General features: G+C 41.5%; 1 protein-coding gene across 2 annotated transcripts in view; it reads right to left on the reverse strand.

Annotated features, from left to right (window-relative positions):
• The window catches only part of LOC129853969 (cadherin-23-like), a 565,813-nt gene that overhangs the window by 459,379 nt on the left and 88,309 nt on the right, over window positions 1–18,125 (reverse strand). For both annotated transcript variants that reach the window (XM_055920546.1, XM_055920536.1), the window contains exons 4-5: window positions 697–839; window positions 294–341 (exon numbers count right to left, since the gene is read on the reverse strand). In XM_055920546.1, coding sequence (XP_055776521.1) covers window positions 294–341; window positions 697–839 — 191 coding nt within the window. The remainder of the gene's footprint in view (window positions 1–293; window positions 342–696; window positions 840–18,125) is intronic.

The raw sequence follows: 18,125 nt of genomic DNA on the forward strand, positions 1-18,125 counted from the left end.
AAATCAGAACAGTACATGTTAGACAGGTGCCAGAGTGAGTAACATACACACAATCAATCAACTCCTTGACACATACAAGTATTACACACACTCTATGCATAGAATGAATGTAGTGTCTTAACCATTACCCATAGGGTTGTGGAGTGTCAGTGTGTTTTAGCATTTGAACATTGCATGTGAGACAGGTGTCAGAGTGAATAATAGTTGGTCAGGTGGAGTTGTATCTACAGTGTGTGAGCTGCTTGACATCCAGGATGTGTAACAGTGTTGACTCTTGGCTCTTTGGCTCTTACCCCTTGGCTGTCACTCACAAAGAACTCCACCTGCATCTCCGACTTGGTCTGGAAGAGATGGAGAGAGATGTCAGCCAAACCCTTCATATGGGAAGGAGGGAGTGTGGGGAGGGAACGGAGACAGGGTGTGTGTGTGTGTGCATGCTCGTGTGTGTGTGTGTGTGTGTGTGTGTGTGTGTGTGTGTGTGTGTGTGTGTGTGTGTGTGTGTGTGTGTGTGTGTGTGTGTGTGTGTGTGTGTGTGTGTGTGTGTGTGTGTGTGTGTGTGTGTGTGTGTGTGTGTGTGTGAGTGTGTGTGTGTGTATGCACGTGTGGGTGGTTGTGTGTGGGTGTGTGTGTGTGTGCATGCACGTGTGGGTGGTTGTGTGTGTGCGGCAGTGTGTGTGTGTGCCTGTGTCTTCTAACCTCGCGGTCCAGGGGCTGTCGTAGCCACACTACTCCAGTGTCTCTCTCCACTGCAAAGTACCTCATGGCCTCCTCTCCCACTACCCCGAAAATGAGGGGCTCCTGGTCTGGGTCCTCCGCCTGCAGCTGGGTCACTGATGTGCCTGACATGCATAGGAGAAGACAGGGGTAATTGGTCAATCCCAGGAAACATTGGTTGTATCCAAAATGGCACCCTATTCTCAATTTAGTGCATTACTTTGGGTGAAATGGCACCCTATTCCCCATTTGGCTCTCTAATCTCCATTTAGTGCACTACGTTTTTGGCCGGCTGCACTAAATAGGGAATAGGGTTCCATTTCGGCTGCAACGTTAATATATCAAGAAACAAAAAAGACAGCCAGCTGTATTACTGCTTGCTATGCCATAATTCGTGAAAATGGAGGATGGGGGCTAGAGGTTATTTATGGTAGACTTAAACTGAAGGAAAGATAAGGAGCCACTGAGAGGGGATAGGTTATGGTAGAGTGACAAGTCACCCACACGGAGAACATGAAGGGCCATTAAGAGGTTAAAGTGTTGCTGTGTAGTGTATTTACCAGCATGGCACACACACACACACACACACACACACACACACATTCACACACACTAACACACATGCAAACACAGGCAGGCAAACACACACAAGCACAGGCACACTAACATCTAGTATCCTCTCCATCCCCTCCCTCCCTCTCTCTCCATTGGAGACTACTGTAGAGTTGAAGCCAAACTAAATCAAGCCTGTCACTTCCAGGCCCCGGCTGATAACACAAAGACCAATTAGGCTCCACAATCACACACCCTTCTCTTTTTATTAATATAATCCATTTTCACCATGAAACGGAGGCAAAAATGACTAATTAATATTACAATTTATGAACCCTTCTCATTGCATCTAATGAGATTTATGCAAATGATGCTGCTTTCAATATGAATTTGGTTGAAGACTGTGCAAATTAAGCACTTTCTCACACACTCATCAATAATAACTGCAAAAGTCACCCTATCCCGCGCACTCTCCCTCTCCAGCTCTCCTCCATTGAAAAGGAAATGTCCACTGCATGTGGAAATACATGGCTCAAATGACACCCTAGTCCCAAATGGCACCCTATTCACTATATAGTCCACAACTTTTGACCAGGACTCTGGTCTTCAGGATCCTTTTGGCAAACTCCAAGTGGGCTGTCATGTTCCTTTTACTGAGGAGTGACGTCCATCTGGCCACTCTACCATAAAGGTCTGATTGGTGGAGATGATGCAGAGATGGTAGTCCTTCTGGAATGTTCTCCCATCTCCACAGAGGAACTAAATTACACTTGCTATGATAGACATGCATGTTCTAATATTATAGTCCAATTGGATGTATAAAATTGAGAATGAATTTGGCTACATACAGACCAGTACAGTGTGTAATAATTGACAACACGACATACTTATTACATTTGTGTTTTGGTAGAGGAGAATACAGCGCCTCAACAGCGCCCTCCTTTGACAAGCCACCTGTGTTCTCCTCCTATTTCCAGCCTCGGTCCTCTGAACAGTCAACTGATGGCAGTTGATCATTATCAATAGCACAACAAATACAGCTTCCATGAAAACAAAGAAATGGCTAATAATGACAAACTATAAGTTGTGGTGAGTTGCCACCACCGGTAACATTTAAGTTGTATGTGTGGTATGTTTTTAGACATTTTTGCAACAATTTTTTTAATGAAAAATATACTTAAATATCACATTTACTTAAGTATGCAGATCCTTTACTCAGTCTTTTGTTGAAGCACCTTTGGCAGCAATTACAGCCTCGAGTCTTCTTGGGTATGATGTGTGCTTAGGGTCGTTGTCCTGCTGGAAGGTGAACCTTCGTTCCCAGGCTGAGGTCCTGAGCACTCTGGAGCAGGTTTTCATCAAGGATATTTCTGTACTTTGCGCCATTAGTCCCTACCACTGAAAAACATCCCCACAGCATGATTCTGCCACCACCATGCTTCACCATAGGGATGGTATTGGCCAGGTGATGAGCGGTGCCTGGTTTCCTCCAGATGTGACGCTTGGCATTCAGGCCAAATGGTCTGAAAGTCCTTTAGATGCCTCCAAGCAGGCCGTCTGGCCACTCTACCATAAATGCATGATTGGTGGAGTGCTGTAGAGATGGTTGTATGGAAGCTTCTCCCATCTCCACAGAGGAACTCCAGAGCTCTGTTAGAGTGACCATCGGGTTCCCGGTTACCTCCCTGACCAAGGTCATTCCCCCCCGATTTTTCAGTTTGGCCGGGCGGCCAGCTCTAGGAAGAGTCTTGGTGGTTCCAAACTTCGTCGATTTAAGAATGATGGAAGCCAACGTGTTCTGGGGGTCCTTTAATGCTGCAGATTTTTTTGGTACCCTTCCCCAGAACAGTGCCTCCACACAATTCTGTCTTGGATTTCTATGGTCAATTCTTTCGACCTCATGGCTTGGTTTTTGCACTGTCAACTGTGGGACTTTATATAGACAGGTGTGTGACTTTCCAAATCATGTCCAATCAATTAAATGTACCCCAAGTGGACTCCAGTCAAGTTGCAGAAACTCAAGGATGATCCATGGAAACAGGATGCACCTGAGCTCAATTTCAATTCTCATAGCAAAGGGCCTGAATACTTATGTAAATAAGTTATTTTTAATTTTTAATACATTTGCAAAAACTTCTCCAATCTGTTTTCGCTTTGTTGTAATTGTGTGTAGATTGCTGAGGATTTTAATACATTTTAGTGTAAGGCTGTGACGTAACAAAATGTGGAAAAGTCAACGGGTCTGAATACTTTCAGAAGACACTCTATTATCTAATATACAATTAACATCCAAGATGGCATAGCAGTCAGACGTCTTTGTCCTCATCTTGTCCCGTGTCCCGTGTATATAGATATTTTTCTAAGCATATCTTTATAATATTACTCCTAAACCTCGAATTTAATATACTCTCCAGCAAACCCGCTTCACCCAATGTGGTACGGATCTGCTATTTGTCTTTACTTTCGAACCAGAATCCCCCAACAGAAGCTAGCCACCTCCGAGCTAGTAGTCAGCTAACCACTGCTAGCGGTCATCAGTTAACCTCTAGCTCGGAAATCTCTCGCCAGTTTGCACAACGCGATTCAAACCAGAGCATACCGGACTTATTTTCTCTCCATATCCCCGGATTCCTACCGCAAGCTCTGAACCTTTTCACCTGGATCATCGCAGCTAGGTAATTGCAATCCGAGTTGCTACTCCTGGCTAACGTCTCTGTCCCGAAGCAAGCACCAATTAGCCTGAAGCTAGCCCATGCTAGGCCCATCTCCGGGCTAGCCGAAGAGGTCGATCAGCCACTCATTGGGCTACAATACCTATTTTGCCAATTGGCAGGGACCACTTATACCACACAAAACCCTGCTAATCCATCACGACTGGACTACCGACGTAATCTGCCCGAAGGTTCTTTTTGCAACATGCCTCTCTGTCGCGACGTCTCCTGAATGCCCATCTGCTAGCCTGCTAACCGCGGCCCGCTAGCTGTCTAGAGCATATCGGACTGTTAGCTGAATAGGTCCATCGGCCAATTTTCTTGGGCCACTATACCTATTTTGCCAATTGGACTGGGCACCTTTACTACACGGAACCCTACTAACCCATCACGACGAGGCTCCGCACGAGAAGGATACAACAGACTTCTTACGTCGCGACGTACCTCTAAGGCCCTTCTGCTAGCTTGCTACTCCCGGCCTGCTAGATGTCTGAATCGCTGTGTCTCCAGCCAGCTTAACTACTCACTGGAACCCTATGATCACTCGGCAACGCATGCCTATCCCTAATGTCAATATGCATTGTCCATTGCTGTTCTGTTTAGGGATTATTGTCTAATATCACTGTAGAGCCTCTAGCCCTGCTCAAGATGCCTTAGCTAACACTTCAGTTCCACCTCACACACATTACCTCCACTGTATTCTCATCCTACCATACCTTTTTCTGTACATTATGCCTTGAATCTATTCTATCACGCCCAGAAACCTGATCCTTTTACTCTCTGTTCCGAACGTACTAGACGACCAGTTCTTATAGCCTTTAGCCGTACCCTTATCCTACTCCTCCTCTGTTCCTCTGGTGATGTAGAGGTTAATCCAGGCCCAGCAGTGCCTAGCTCCACTCCCATTCTACAGGCGCTCTCATTTGTTGACTTCTGTAACCGTAAAAGCCTTGGTTTCATGCATGTTAACATCAGAAGCCTCCCCAAGTTTGTTTTATTCACTGCCTCAGCACACTCTGCCAACCCGGATGTCCTAGCCATGTCTGAATCCTGGCTTAGAAAGACCACCAAAACCCTGAAATTTCCATCCCTTTCTATAACATTTTCCAACAAGATAGAACTGCCAAAGGGGGCAGAGTGGCAATCTACTGCAGAGATAGCCTGCAGAGTTCTGTCATACTATACAGGTCTGTACCCAAACAATTTGAGCTTCTACTTCTAAAAATCCACCTTTCCAGAAACAAGTCTCTCACCGATGCCGCTTGCTATAGACCACCCTCTGCCCCAGGTGTGCCCTGGACACCATATGTGAATTGATTTCCCCCCCATCTAGCTACAGAGCTAGTGCTGCTAGGTGACCAAAACTGGGACATGCTTAACACTCCGGCCATCCTACAATGTAAGTTTGATGCCCTCAATCTCACACAAATTATCAATGAAAGTACCAGCTACAACCCCAAATCCGTAAACACGGGCACCCTCATAGATATCATCCTAACCAACTTGCCCTCCAAAAACACCTCACCATTCAAAAAATGTAGAACCAGGAACAGATATAGCCCTTGGTTCACTCCAGACCTGACTGCCCTTGACCAACACAAAAACATCCTGTGGCGTACTGCATTAGCATAAAATAGTCCCCGCGATATGCAACTTCTCCGGGAAGTTAGGAACCAATATACACAAGCAGTTTGAAAAAGTTAGGCTTAGCTTTCCTAACAGAAATGTGCATCCTGTAGCACAAACTCAAAAAAGTTACGGGACACTGTAAAGTCCATGGAGAATAAGAGCACCTCCTCCCAGCTGCCCACTGCACTGAGGCTAGGAAACCCGGTCATCATCGATAAATATACAATAATTGAGAATTTTAATAAGCATTTTTCTACAGCTGGCCATGCTTTCCACCTGGTTATCCCTACCCCGGTCAACTGCCCTGTACCCCCCACAGCAACTTGCCCAAGACTCCCCCATTTGTCCTTCACCAAAATACAGATAGCTGATATTCTGAAACATCTGCAAAATCTAGACCCCTACAAATCAGCCGGGATAGACAATCTAGACCCTCTCTTTCTAAAATGATCTGCCAAAATTGTTGCAACCTCTATTACTAGCCTGTTCAACCTCTCTTTCGTATCGTCTGAGATCGCCAAAGATTGGAAAGCTGCCGCGGTCATCACCCTTATCAAAGGGGGAGACACTCTAGACCCAAACTGCTACAGACATATATATATTCTACCCTGCCTTTCTAAGGTCTTCGAAAGCCAAGTTAACAAACAAATCACCGACCATTTTGAATCCCACCGTACCTCCGCTATGAAATCTGGCTTCCGAGCTGGTCATGGGTACACCTCAGCCACGCTCAAGGTCCTAAACTATATCATAACTGCTATCGATTAGAGACAATACTGTACAACCGTATTCATTGACCTGGCCAAGGATTTCCACTCTGTTAATCACCACATTCTTATCGGCAGACTCAACAGCCTTGGTTTCTCAAATGTCTGCCTCACCTGGTTCACCAACTACTTGTCTGATAGAGTTCAGTGTGTAAAATCGGAGGGCCTGTCCGGACCTCTGGCAGTCTCTATGGGGATGCCCCAGGGTTCAATTCTCGGCCCGACTCTCTTTTCTCTATACATCAATTATGTCGCTCTTGCTGCTGGTGATTCTCTGATCCACCTCTACGCAGAAAACACCATTCTGTATACTTCTGGCCCTTCTTTGGACACTCTGCTAACTAACCTCTAGACGAGCTTCAATGCCATACAACTCTCCTTCTGTGGCCTCCAACTGCTCTTAAATGCAAGTAAAACTAAATGCTTGCTCTTCAACCGATCGCTGCCCGCACCTGACCGCCCGCCCGTCCAGCATCACTACTCTGGACGGTTCTGACCTAGAATATGTGGACAACTACAAATACCTAGGTGTCTGGTTAAACTGTAAACTCTTCTTCCAGACCCACATTAAGCATCTCCAATCCAAAATGAAATCTAGAATCAGCTTCCTATTTCACAACAAAGCATCCTTCACTCATGCTGCCAAACATATTCTCGTAAAACTGACTACCCTTCCGATTCTTGACTTCGGCGATGTCATTTACAAAATAGCCTCCAACACTCTACTCAACAAATTGGATGCAGTCTATTACAGTGCCATCCGTTATGTCACCAAAGCCCCATATACTACCCACCACTGCAACCTGCATGCTCTCGTTGGCTGGCCCTCGCTTCATACTCGTCGCCAAACCCACTGGCTCCAGGTCATCTACAAGTCTTTGCTAGGTAAAGCCACACCTTATCTCAGTTCACTGGTCACCATAACAGCACCCACCCGCAGAACACGCTGCAGCAAGTATATTTCACAGGTCACCGCCAAAGCCAATTCCTCCTTTGGCCGCCTTTCCTTTCAGTTCTCTGCTGCCAATGACTGGAACGAACTGCAAAAATGGCTGAAGCTGGGGACTCTTATCTCCCTCACTAACTTCAAGCACCAGCTGTCAGAGCAGCTCACAGATCATTGCACCTGTACATAGCCCATCTGTTAATAGCCCATCCAACTATCTCATCCCCATACTGTATTTATTTATTTATTTTGCTTCTTTGCACCCCAATATCTCTACTTGCACATTCATCTTCTGCACATCTATCACTCCAGTGTTTAATTGCTATATCGTAATTACCTCGCCACTATGGCCTATTTTATTGCCTTACCTCCCTTATCTTACCTCATTTGCACACACTATCTACACTTCTTTTTTTTCAACTGTATGTTTGTTTATTCCATGTGTAACTCTGTGTTGTTGTATGTGTCGAACTGCTTTGCTTTATCTTGGCCAGGTCGCAGTTGTAAATGAGAACTTGTTCACAACTAGCCTACCTGGTTAAATAAAGGGGTAACTATTCCAACTTTGGGATTTGCATAGGCTCTTGAGGAACTCATACACCTATGTAAAACTCATTGAAGCTACAAAACTGTCAGTGTTAAACCTTAACATGTTTTGACAACACAACAGAACAGATGAACGGGAATGACATTTACTCTCTCTCTCAAGTGGCCAACAAGAATTATCTGAAAGCAATGCCCCTACTAAGCCATGCCTCCAGTCTTCTGGTCTGACCTGTTGGGTCATATCTTAATAACCCAGCATCAACAACCCAACCTGGCTCTTTTTAAAGAAAAAAGCCCAACTAAGTGACCCAATGCCTGCAACCCAGCAGTTGTGACATCCAAACAACCAATCATGTTTAAGAGTGTAGGCTAGGTTGAAGATACTGTCGCTAGCTAGTGACCTAAGTCAACTCCTAATATATATCATCATAAACAAACATCATTACTATCAGAAGAAAATGTTTATATAATTAAAATAGGAGGCTAAAGACATATAATATAATTGGCCAATGTTGTATTATGTAACATTGCTATTTTAATAATACTTAGGAATGGGTAATTGTTTACAAGTTGCTAACTATCACTTAAAGCCATCGCCTAAAACCAAACGTTTTCATCTTCTTTGGAATCTAGTAGGGCAACAAATCTGTCACGTTCTGACCTTTATTTCCTTTGTTTTGTCTTTATTTAGTATGGTCAGGGCGTGAGTTGGGGTGGGCAGTCTATGTTTGTATTTCTATGTTTTGCTATTACTGTGTTTGGCCTGATATGGTTCTCAATCAGAGGCAGCTGTCAATCGTTGTCCCTGATTGGGAACGATATTTAGGTAGCCTGTTTTGTGTTGGGTTTTGTGGGTGGTTGTTTTCAGTCTTTGTGTGTCTGCACCAGATAGAACGGTTTTGGTTGTCACCTTTGTTGTTTTGTATTTTGAGTGTTCACCTTTATTAAAACAAGATGAACAATTACCACGCTGCGCATTGGTCCTCCGATCCTTCTAACTTATCCTCCTCAGACGAGGAAGACGACAGCCGTTACAAAATCCAATAGCAAAATTAATTCAAACTGCTCTGCACAAGCCAGAAAAATATGCCCTCCAGAAACTCTTTGCTGCCTTTAATTTTTAAAATGTTTATTTTACCTTTATTTAACCAGGTATGCCAGTTGAGAACAAGTTCTCCTTTACAACTGCGACCTGGCCAAGATAAAGCAAACCAGTGCGACAAAAAACAAAATACGTTGAAATAATAATCCTTTGATGCATTCTACAGTAGCCATTCTACCGTGGTCCCTGCAGCATGCGCTCAAACTGGTGTGATTAGAACACTTGCGTTTAAACTGCCAACACTTTTTTTTTTACATAAACATTTTGCACAAACACAGTCTTCATAACCAACTTTATGTCGTCAATGTGAGCAGTTCATTTTTAGATGCAATGTTCAGACATTCACATAAGCAGCAATACCATAACACAATTCTCATCCAAAAATGTATTCTACATTAGTCCTAGGGCTAAATAAAGAGTGCGCTAACACAAGCAGTCATATTTAGCCAACTTTTAACTGATAGAAACCACAATATGAATTAGCTAATAGCAATTACTATTAACAATTCATCACATCATGTGTGAGCTCACCAGTGATCTAAATAATTTTTGCTAGAGGGTAGAGTTTGTGCGCGCTGCCATTATTTTCTGCGTCAACCAAAGATAAGGATAGGTCACAAGACACGTTGGGTCTGTACTGTATGCAGTGTGGAACCATCCCTTCACCTTGTTTTACAGTAATATCTTTGGTCTGACAGACGTTTACATAACACTCAGAATGAATTGAATGATGTCAACAAACATGGCTCCACAAAGCCAGAAAATAGCTTAACATTAGCTCATCATAATCAGTACAACCTTCAAAAAAGTATTTTACACACATCTGGTGTCAATTATCGAATCGGAATGCATGATTTATCACTAGAACTTAAAAACGAATAAAACAGTTAACTTTTTATGGCTGCTGGGGTAGTATTGAGTAGCTCTGATTAAAGGTGCCCATTTCAAACGGCCTCGTACTCAATTCTTGCTCGTACAATATGCATATTATTATTACTATTAGATAGAAAACACTCTCTAGTTTCTAAAACCGTTTGAATTATATCTGTGAGTCAAACAGAACTCATTTGGCACAAACTTCCTGACCAGGAAGTGGAAAGTCTGAAATCGATGCTCTGTTCTACTTCCTGCATGTACATGGGCATGATACGTAAGAGTATACGTGCACTTCATAGACCTTCCCCTGGATGTCAAGAGGCTGTGAGAGAAGAAATTTCGTGTTTATCTTGGTCTGAATTGGAATACAAGCTCTTTGTATGACGTGTCCCTCATTTCCGGTACTCTTGGGAGCGCGAGGTGGACAGTGGGATTGCCTTCTGTTTAGCTGCCGTTATGGACGACTACTATCTCCGGCTCTGATTTTATTTGATACATGTGACCATATCATCGTAAAGTATGTTTTTTCAATATAGTTTAATCAGATTATTGAAATTTTTTCGGGAGTTTTGCCGTGTTCCGTTCTCTGACTTTGTTGACGATGGAGAGATCCGTGCCACTTGGCTAGTGCGCGTGCTAAATGAAGAGGGAAAGTTGCCGTTCTAAATCCAAACAACGACTGTTCTGGACAAAGGACACCTTGTCCAACATTCTGATGAAAGATCAGCAAAAGTAAGAAACATTTTATGATGCTATTTCATATATCTGTCGTAGTCGTCGGCGCCCAAGTGTTTCTGGCTATTGTGCTAAGCTAATATAACGCTACATTTTGTTTTCGCTGTAAAACAATAAATCAGAAATATTGGCTGGAATCACAAGATGCCTGTCTTTCATTTGCTGTACACTATGTATTTTTCAGAAATATTTTATGATGAGTAATTAGGTATTTGACGTTGGTGTCTGTAAGTTTTATGGCTGCTTTCGGTGCAATTTCTGATTGTAGCTGCAATGTAAACTATGATTTATACCTGAAATATGCACATTTTTGTAACAAAACATATGCTATACAATAAATATGTTATCAGACTGTCATCTGATGAAGTTGTTTCTTGGTTAGTGGCTATTTATATCTTTATTTGGTCGAATTTGTGATAGCTACTGATGGAGTAAAAAACTGGTGGAGTAAAAAAAGTGGTGTCTTTTGCTAACGTGGTTAGCTAATAGATTTACATATTGTGTCTTCCCTGTAAAACATTTTAAAAATCGGACATGTTGGCTGGATTCACAAGATGTGTACCTTTCATATGCTGTATTGGACTTGTTAATGTGTGAAAGTTAAACATTTAAAAAATATATATTTTGAATTTCGCGCCCTGCACTTGAACTGGCTGTTGTCATAAGTGTACCGACGTCGGGCTTGCAGCCATAAATAAATGATTACCATTCAAACCATTTTCTGACAGTGATTCATTGATACAAGTGGCCTATGCTGGTGTTATGATACTGATGATTTGTCGCCACTGATAGTTTGTTTTCGTTTCTACTGTTTGTATTTACTATGATCCCCATTGGCTGCTCCCAAGGCAAAATTAAGGCAGTTATACAATTTTAAAGTCAATATCTCTTCCACTTTGAGCCATGAGAGATTGACATGCATGTCATTAATGTTAGCTCTCCGTGTACCTTTAAGTGCCAGCCTTGCTGCCCTGTTCTGAGCCAACTACAATTTTCCCGAGTCCCCCTTCGTGGCACCTGTCCACACGAATGAACAGTAGTCCAGGTGCGACAAAACCAGGGCCTGTAGGACCTGCATTGTTGATAGTGTTGTTAAGAAGGCAGAGCAGCGCTTTATTATGGACAGACTTCTCCCCATCTTAGCTACTGTTGTATCAATATGTTTTTACCATGACAGTTTACAATCCAGGGTTACTCCAAGCAGTTTAGTCACCTCAACTTCCTCAATTTCCACATTATTCATTACAAGATGTAGTCCCAAATACAATGCTTTTAGTTTTGGAAATATTTAAGACTAACTTATTCCTTGCTACCCATTCCGAAACTAACTGCAGCTCTTTGTTAAGTGTTGAAGTAATTTCAGTTGCTGTAGTAGCTGACGTGTATAGTGTTGAGTAATCCGCATACATGGACACACTGGCCTTACTCAAAGTAAAGATTGAAAAAAACAAGGGGCCTAAACAGCTACCCTGGGGAATTCCTGTTTCTACCTGGATTATGTGTGAGAGGTTTCCATTAAAGAACACCCTCTGTGTTCTGTTAGACAAGTAACTCTTTATCCACATGAAAGTAGGGGGTGTAAAGCCATAACATAAATGTTTTCCTAGCAGCAGACTATGATTGATAATGTCAGAAGCTTCACTGAGTTCTAACAAGACAGCCCCCAGAATCATTTAATCATCAATTTCATCAGTGATTTGTGTAAGTGCCATTTTTGTTGAGTATCCTTCCCTATATGCGTGCTGAAAGTCTGTTGTCAATTTGGTTACTATTTAATAGCTTTGTATCTGGTCAATCACAATTTTTTCCAGAAGTTTACTAAGGGTTGGTAACAGGCTGATTGGTCGGCTATTTGAGCCAGTAAGGGGGGCTTTACTATTCTTGGGTAGCGGAATGACTTTAGCTACCCTCCAGGCCTGAGGGCACATCCTTTCTGGTAGGCTTAAATTGAAGATGTGGCAATATCGTCCGCTATTATCCTCAGCAATTTTCCATCCAGATTGTCAGACCCCGGTGGGGGATCACTGAAGAATGTGACAAATATGCTTCATTACAATGAGCATGAACATAGACTTAAAAAAAAAATTACTCAATAAACAGATTGATAAAAACAAATACATGCATCTCTAAAACCAGAATACAATTTGATTTTAGAAAAGCAAACAGGAGGAGTGGAGTTGTTGAGAAATGCCATGCCGTGAACCAGCAAGGAGAGCAGCAGCTGTAAGCGGTAGTATTGTCACGCGATGATGTTGTAGAAAGAAGGCATACCGGACTTCTGCCATGTTGTTCTACGGAGTTGTTCAAGGAAGGAAAGAGAGGAAGCCTCCACACCACTCTTTCACTTAAGTATCTTACCTAGTTATTTTCTGATGATCTCATTTTGCTCTTTTGTAGCTTTGGCAAGTATATGTGTGTTTTCTATCCCAATTCACTTCTCTCCCTGTAAGTTTTAGAGAACCCCGTGGCCGCAACTCTTCTAATTTATTGTACCAGCGCTGCACAACCCATTAGGAATTCCTAGTCTCCGGCAGCGTTTAGAACTGCCGATCTGCGCTCAATAAGGCTGAGTTCATCTCAGCCTATATTGGCTTTCAGTCCCTACACATGTTGGCCCTGACGGAGACATGGAAGACCCCAGAGAACACTGCTACTAAAGCTGCTCTCTCATCATCGGACTATGTGTTCTCTCATAGTCATCTGGTTATAGCGGTAATGTTACAAGGCTTCTCATTTCTCCTAAATAGAGATTTTCTCTTCTCCCCCCCTCTCACCTGTCTACAGTGGTTCCTTCTTTAAAAGTTGCATCATACTGCTGCACACCTGTTACTGCAAGGTACTGCTATTTTGACTACCAGAGGGCATCTTTGAGAAGCATTTGATAGTATTCCGTATTGGCATTACAGAGAATTTAAAACCTTTTTTGTAATAACATAGTTTATGGGATTGATTTTAAGAAATTTGGCATAATTAATTTGATTAATATTATGGTGTTTCTATTCAGAGAAAAAGGAAAAAGGAAACCCTCACGGTTTCTATGGCGCTGTACAACGTGACGTCAGGTGTAGGCGACGGTCGAGATTAAGCTACAGCATTGAAGGATTGGAGGATTCTAAATTGTTTGCCTTCATTAGACAAGTTGGTTCCAATATTTCTGTAAAGCTGTGATTTTTTTTCCCATAGTAATTCTTTATGGATCCATAACTAAATCAACATCTACATTTTGAAAGAGTATTTTTTAATCATTATTTTATTAACAAAATTAGTTTATTTGTTTATTAGGCTGTAGTAAACATGGGAAAGTGCCTAATTCCTTACATAAGGGAGAGCAGGCCATGTCTGTACTGCAGAATGCAGGGCATGCGTTACTTCATAGTTGTGATGTCTTCACTATTATTCTACAATGTAGAAAATAGGAAGAATAAAGAAAAATCCTGGAATGAGTTGGTGTGTCCAAAACGTTTGACTGGTACTTGCTTAATTAATTTGATTAATATTATGGTGTTTCTATTCCATGAAAAAGAAAAAACACTCTGGGTTTCTCTTAGAATGGAAGGGAAAATATGGCGCTGTACAATGTGATTCCATATGTGTTATTTCATAGTTGTGATGTCTACTACAGAATTAGACATTAGACATTACTCAACACTAGTGAGACTCATTTCGCCCCTGTCAGACCTACAGTATAGCGAGATTCTTTTTCATGTTTAATGACATGACTCTCCGCCAATAATTACATTTAGAGGATTGAAGGACTATATATTAATATCTGAAGGGCATTTTCCATTAAGATCTGTGAGAATATCTAAGGGGCTTTTATATAATTCTAAAGTAACAATATTTTGGAGATTTCGTTTTCATTTAGAGTGAGCGAGAAAAAGGCAATTCTTCAACATGGGGTTAGACATTCTCACTAATTTGTAAATAAAACCAGTACAATGTGACGTCGGGAGTAGGCTACAGGATTGGAGGATTCTAAATTATTTGCCTTCATTAGACATTACTCAACACTAGTGAGACTCATTTCGCCTATGGAAGGCCTAAAGTATATCGAAAAATATTTTTTTCAATGATGTGACTCCTCCAATAATTACATTTAGAGGATTGGAGGATTATAAATTCATATCTAAGGGGCATTTTCCGTTAGATATTCTCACAGATCCTAAGGAACTTTTATATAATTCTAAATGATTTAATAATAATAAACACTTTAAAAAAAAAAGTAATGATATTTTTTATTTAACCTAGAGTGAATGAGAAAAAGGCAAAAAAGCAGACATCACTTGCTTATATTCAGTCAACACATATCTCAAGAATATCATGGCATATTTGTACAAGTAATTCGTTATGGACATTTTGAAAGAGTATTTTTATCATTATTTTATTAACGAAAGCATAAAGATGCTGATGAAGAAATACAGTATTGTACACTATATGCTTTTAAATATGGATAATAAAGCATTTAAAGCATTTTGAAGATATTGTTTTTTAGGCTACTGTGCAGTCTGACAAGTAAACATAGCATACAGCACATACTGTAGTAAACATGGGAAAGTGCCTAATTCCTTACATAAGGGAGAGCAGGCCATGTCCAGACTTTCTCGGTGACCTCAAGTACTCATTAACTCAGTCTGTAATGCTTTTTCGGGTTGCAACAGTCATGGACGGAAACTTCAGAGACACAGTATTAATGATGAACACCCGGAGGTTCACTGGTAAGCCACATTTGCCTCGGGATCCATCCCAGTTTGTATTTTGTGCCCACTCGTGGTATCTCTCTTTGGTTACACATCCTTGGAACAGCAGAACAGCACAATGGTCCAGGCGGCCCTTGCTGTGCCTGGTGAGCAGTTGGTCAAGATCTGTTGTCAGACGAGGAATGGAAATGTCAGGGTGAACCAACGACCTGACAAACCCGCCACGTATGTTGACTCTGCCTGTCGGAGGTGGACTTCCAGAGCCCACAGCTGTCACCCATATCTCTGCCCTCAGATAATGTTTCTCTTTCTGATGGTCTGCTTTCAATGTCTCGATCTCGGTCATCAAACTTTGAATATCACCCATGAGCACCTTCATCAGATGAGGAGAATGGTACCGCCCTGAGCCCCCATCGATTACAGTGGCCTATGATAGAAACGGTAGATCAATTAAGAATTAAAAGTGACTCCAACACACAAAAGCTGTACACATTTTAAGAATCTATCTTAACTAACCGCTTTCTTGGCAACCATGCGTTATTTCGGTGGGGCCCGTTGTCCAGCCCTTTGTCCACTGATCTCCATGGATGGTTGTTGGCATGGTTGTAAGCTCTACAAATACACATTCACGTTTTTAGTACACAATTATCGAGTTTATTATACAGTGCCTACACAGTGATAGGCTATATACCTTCTCTTTTTTTAAATAAAATGCTCTGAAACCAAAATACCTTTAGTTTTGGGGATCCTCTCAGCTCCGGGTCATTTTCAAGTCCACTGGTGGTTACAGTCCTAACCCTGGAACGGGTAGCACCATACAAAGAAGCTGGTTTGATGAAAACCATGTCCATTTCGTCTGTTCTCTTTGGTCGCAATGTGATTTTTTTCATTAACAGCTTGTTTTTGAAAGGTAACTGTGTTAAGGGTGGAGTTTTGGGCGGGGTGAGGAAAGGCGTGACTTTCAGGTTACAATTGGCTATAAGTATACAGCACATTGCCGATTGTCCTCACTTTGATTACATTGTAGCACCATGACCAGGATCTCTATACATTTAAGTGAGCAGATTAGGGCTTTCAGGAGGAACAGAAAATCTACTGGAGACATTTCAAAAATACTGGTCGACTTGGGGATTTTGGTCACAGACGGTGCTATTCGCAAACACTATCATCAGATGCCTGTTTTACGCCAAACTCGAAAGCTCAGGAAAGGCTACCATACATTAATGTAGGCCTAATAATGCTAGAAATAATGCTTAAATAAATTGACTGCTGGTCTTTACTGTATGCTGCACATTTTCACATTGTATTTCAATTTGCTCAAAATTGCTCCAAAAAAAAGGAAGTCCCAAGCATCCGCTCAAACTCCATTTGTGGGGGGCAATTTCTCGCCAGGGACCAGGCCCATATTTAATTTTTGATGGTAAGTTTGGCTATTTACAAAGACAAAGGTACATACAATATTGTAGCCTACAACTCATGGACTGTTACGTGTTCCACAATAACTCACTCTTGCCTCCTTTTTCAGGTATCGTGGCTCGAGATTTCTTTGAGGAAGAATTCATTAAGAGATATGCTGGACCCTATGTCAGAGAGGTGTTTCTGAGTACACATCGTTTCTTTCAAGGTCGGACTAGAGCAATATTTTGTTACGTTTAGGCCTATTTACATGTATATTTCTATTATTGTCCCTAATTTTGGCTGTTAGGCTAAATTAATTTTTTTATTCTCCAAATGTAGACAATGACCCAAAACACACTGCCGCCCGGGTTTGCATTGCAAATGAGGACAAACTGGGTCAAGACACCTGCAGAGTAAGTAGACCTTTATGTAGTAAAATAAAGGTAAAATAAAAATCAATAAATAAAAGACCTACAACACTTTCGGTAGGCCTACAGTATATTGACAAATATTTTTTTTCATCTGATATCCTGACATCCTGATTTCAACCCGATCTAACTTGTTTGGCATCAACTGAAAACATTCATTCATAACTCTGACAAGCCCACAAGCAAAGATGAACTGGTCAAGGCCATCAAGATGTTTTGGCTAGAGAAATTGACGATACAACAATGCAACAAATACATTGAGTTTAGAGTGACAAGGTTTGACCTGTGGTCGTGGAGCTGGGTGGAAGTGCGACCAAAATGTAGTTTATATAAACATCCACATTTGAATGTCTTTTTTCTCGTTATTATATTTTATTGACAAAAAGCATAAAGATGTTGCTGAATAAATACTGTATTGCTGTTTTGAGTTAGAAATGTAACACTTTAGAGAACTTAAGCGTCATACATTGCAAGTTGGGGGATTTTCACAACAGTAGCCGGGATATAAAAAGTATTTTGTCCTGCTAATAGGATACATTTGCATGATGGGCTACACCTGCTACAGTTGTGAAAAACAAGTGTTTGAAAACCTGTTTTCAAAATGCCTCCAGATGTCCATCACTACTGTAAATAAAAACACCACAACTTGTTTACATTATTTATTGTGTCACACATAATTTGCATCTACCTTTCCAATTACTTTTAGAGTTTTGGATTTACAATTGTACACTTTAACTCTTAGTTACACTGTTTAGATCGAACGTGCAGACTTTTTTTCTTTCAATTAAGGTTTTATGTAGGATGCTACATTTTTGACCAGTTGCAATAGTAAGTAGGCCTAATAAAGCCTCATAGCCTACCTCAGCAAGTTAAGTAATTTTATATAGGTCTAGGCTCCGAAGAAATAGACTCCAATTAAGATCTCTTGTTGGTTGTAAAGTCAAATGAAAAGTTAAGATAATTGTTGAAATGAATTGCTCGACTGGTGTAGGTTTTCGCCATCTGGTGTGCAACACTTGCATAA

The sequence above is a fragment of the Salvelinus fontinalis genome, chromosome 1, assembly GCF_029448725.1.
Source record: "Salvelinus fontinalis isolate EN_2023a chromosome 1, ASM2944872v1, whole genome shotgun sequence".
Classification (NCBI taxonomy): Eukaryota; Metazoa; Chordata; class Actinopteri; order Salmoniformes; family Salmonidae; genus Salvelinus; species Salvelinus fontinalis.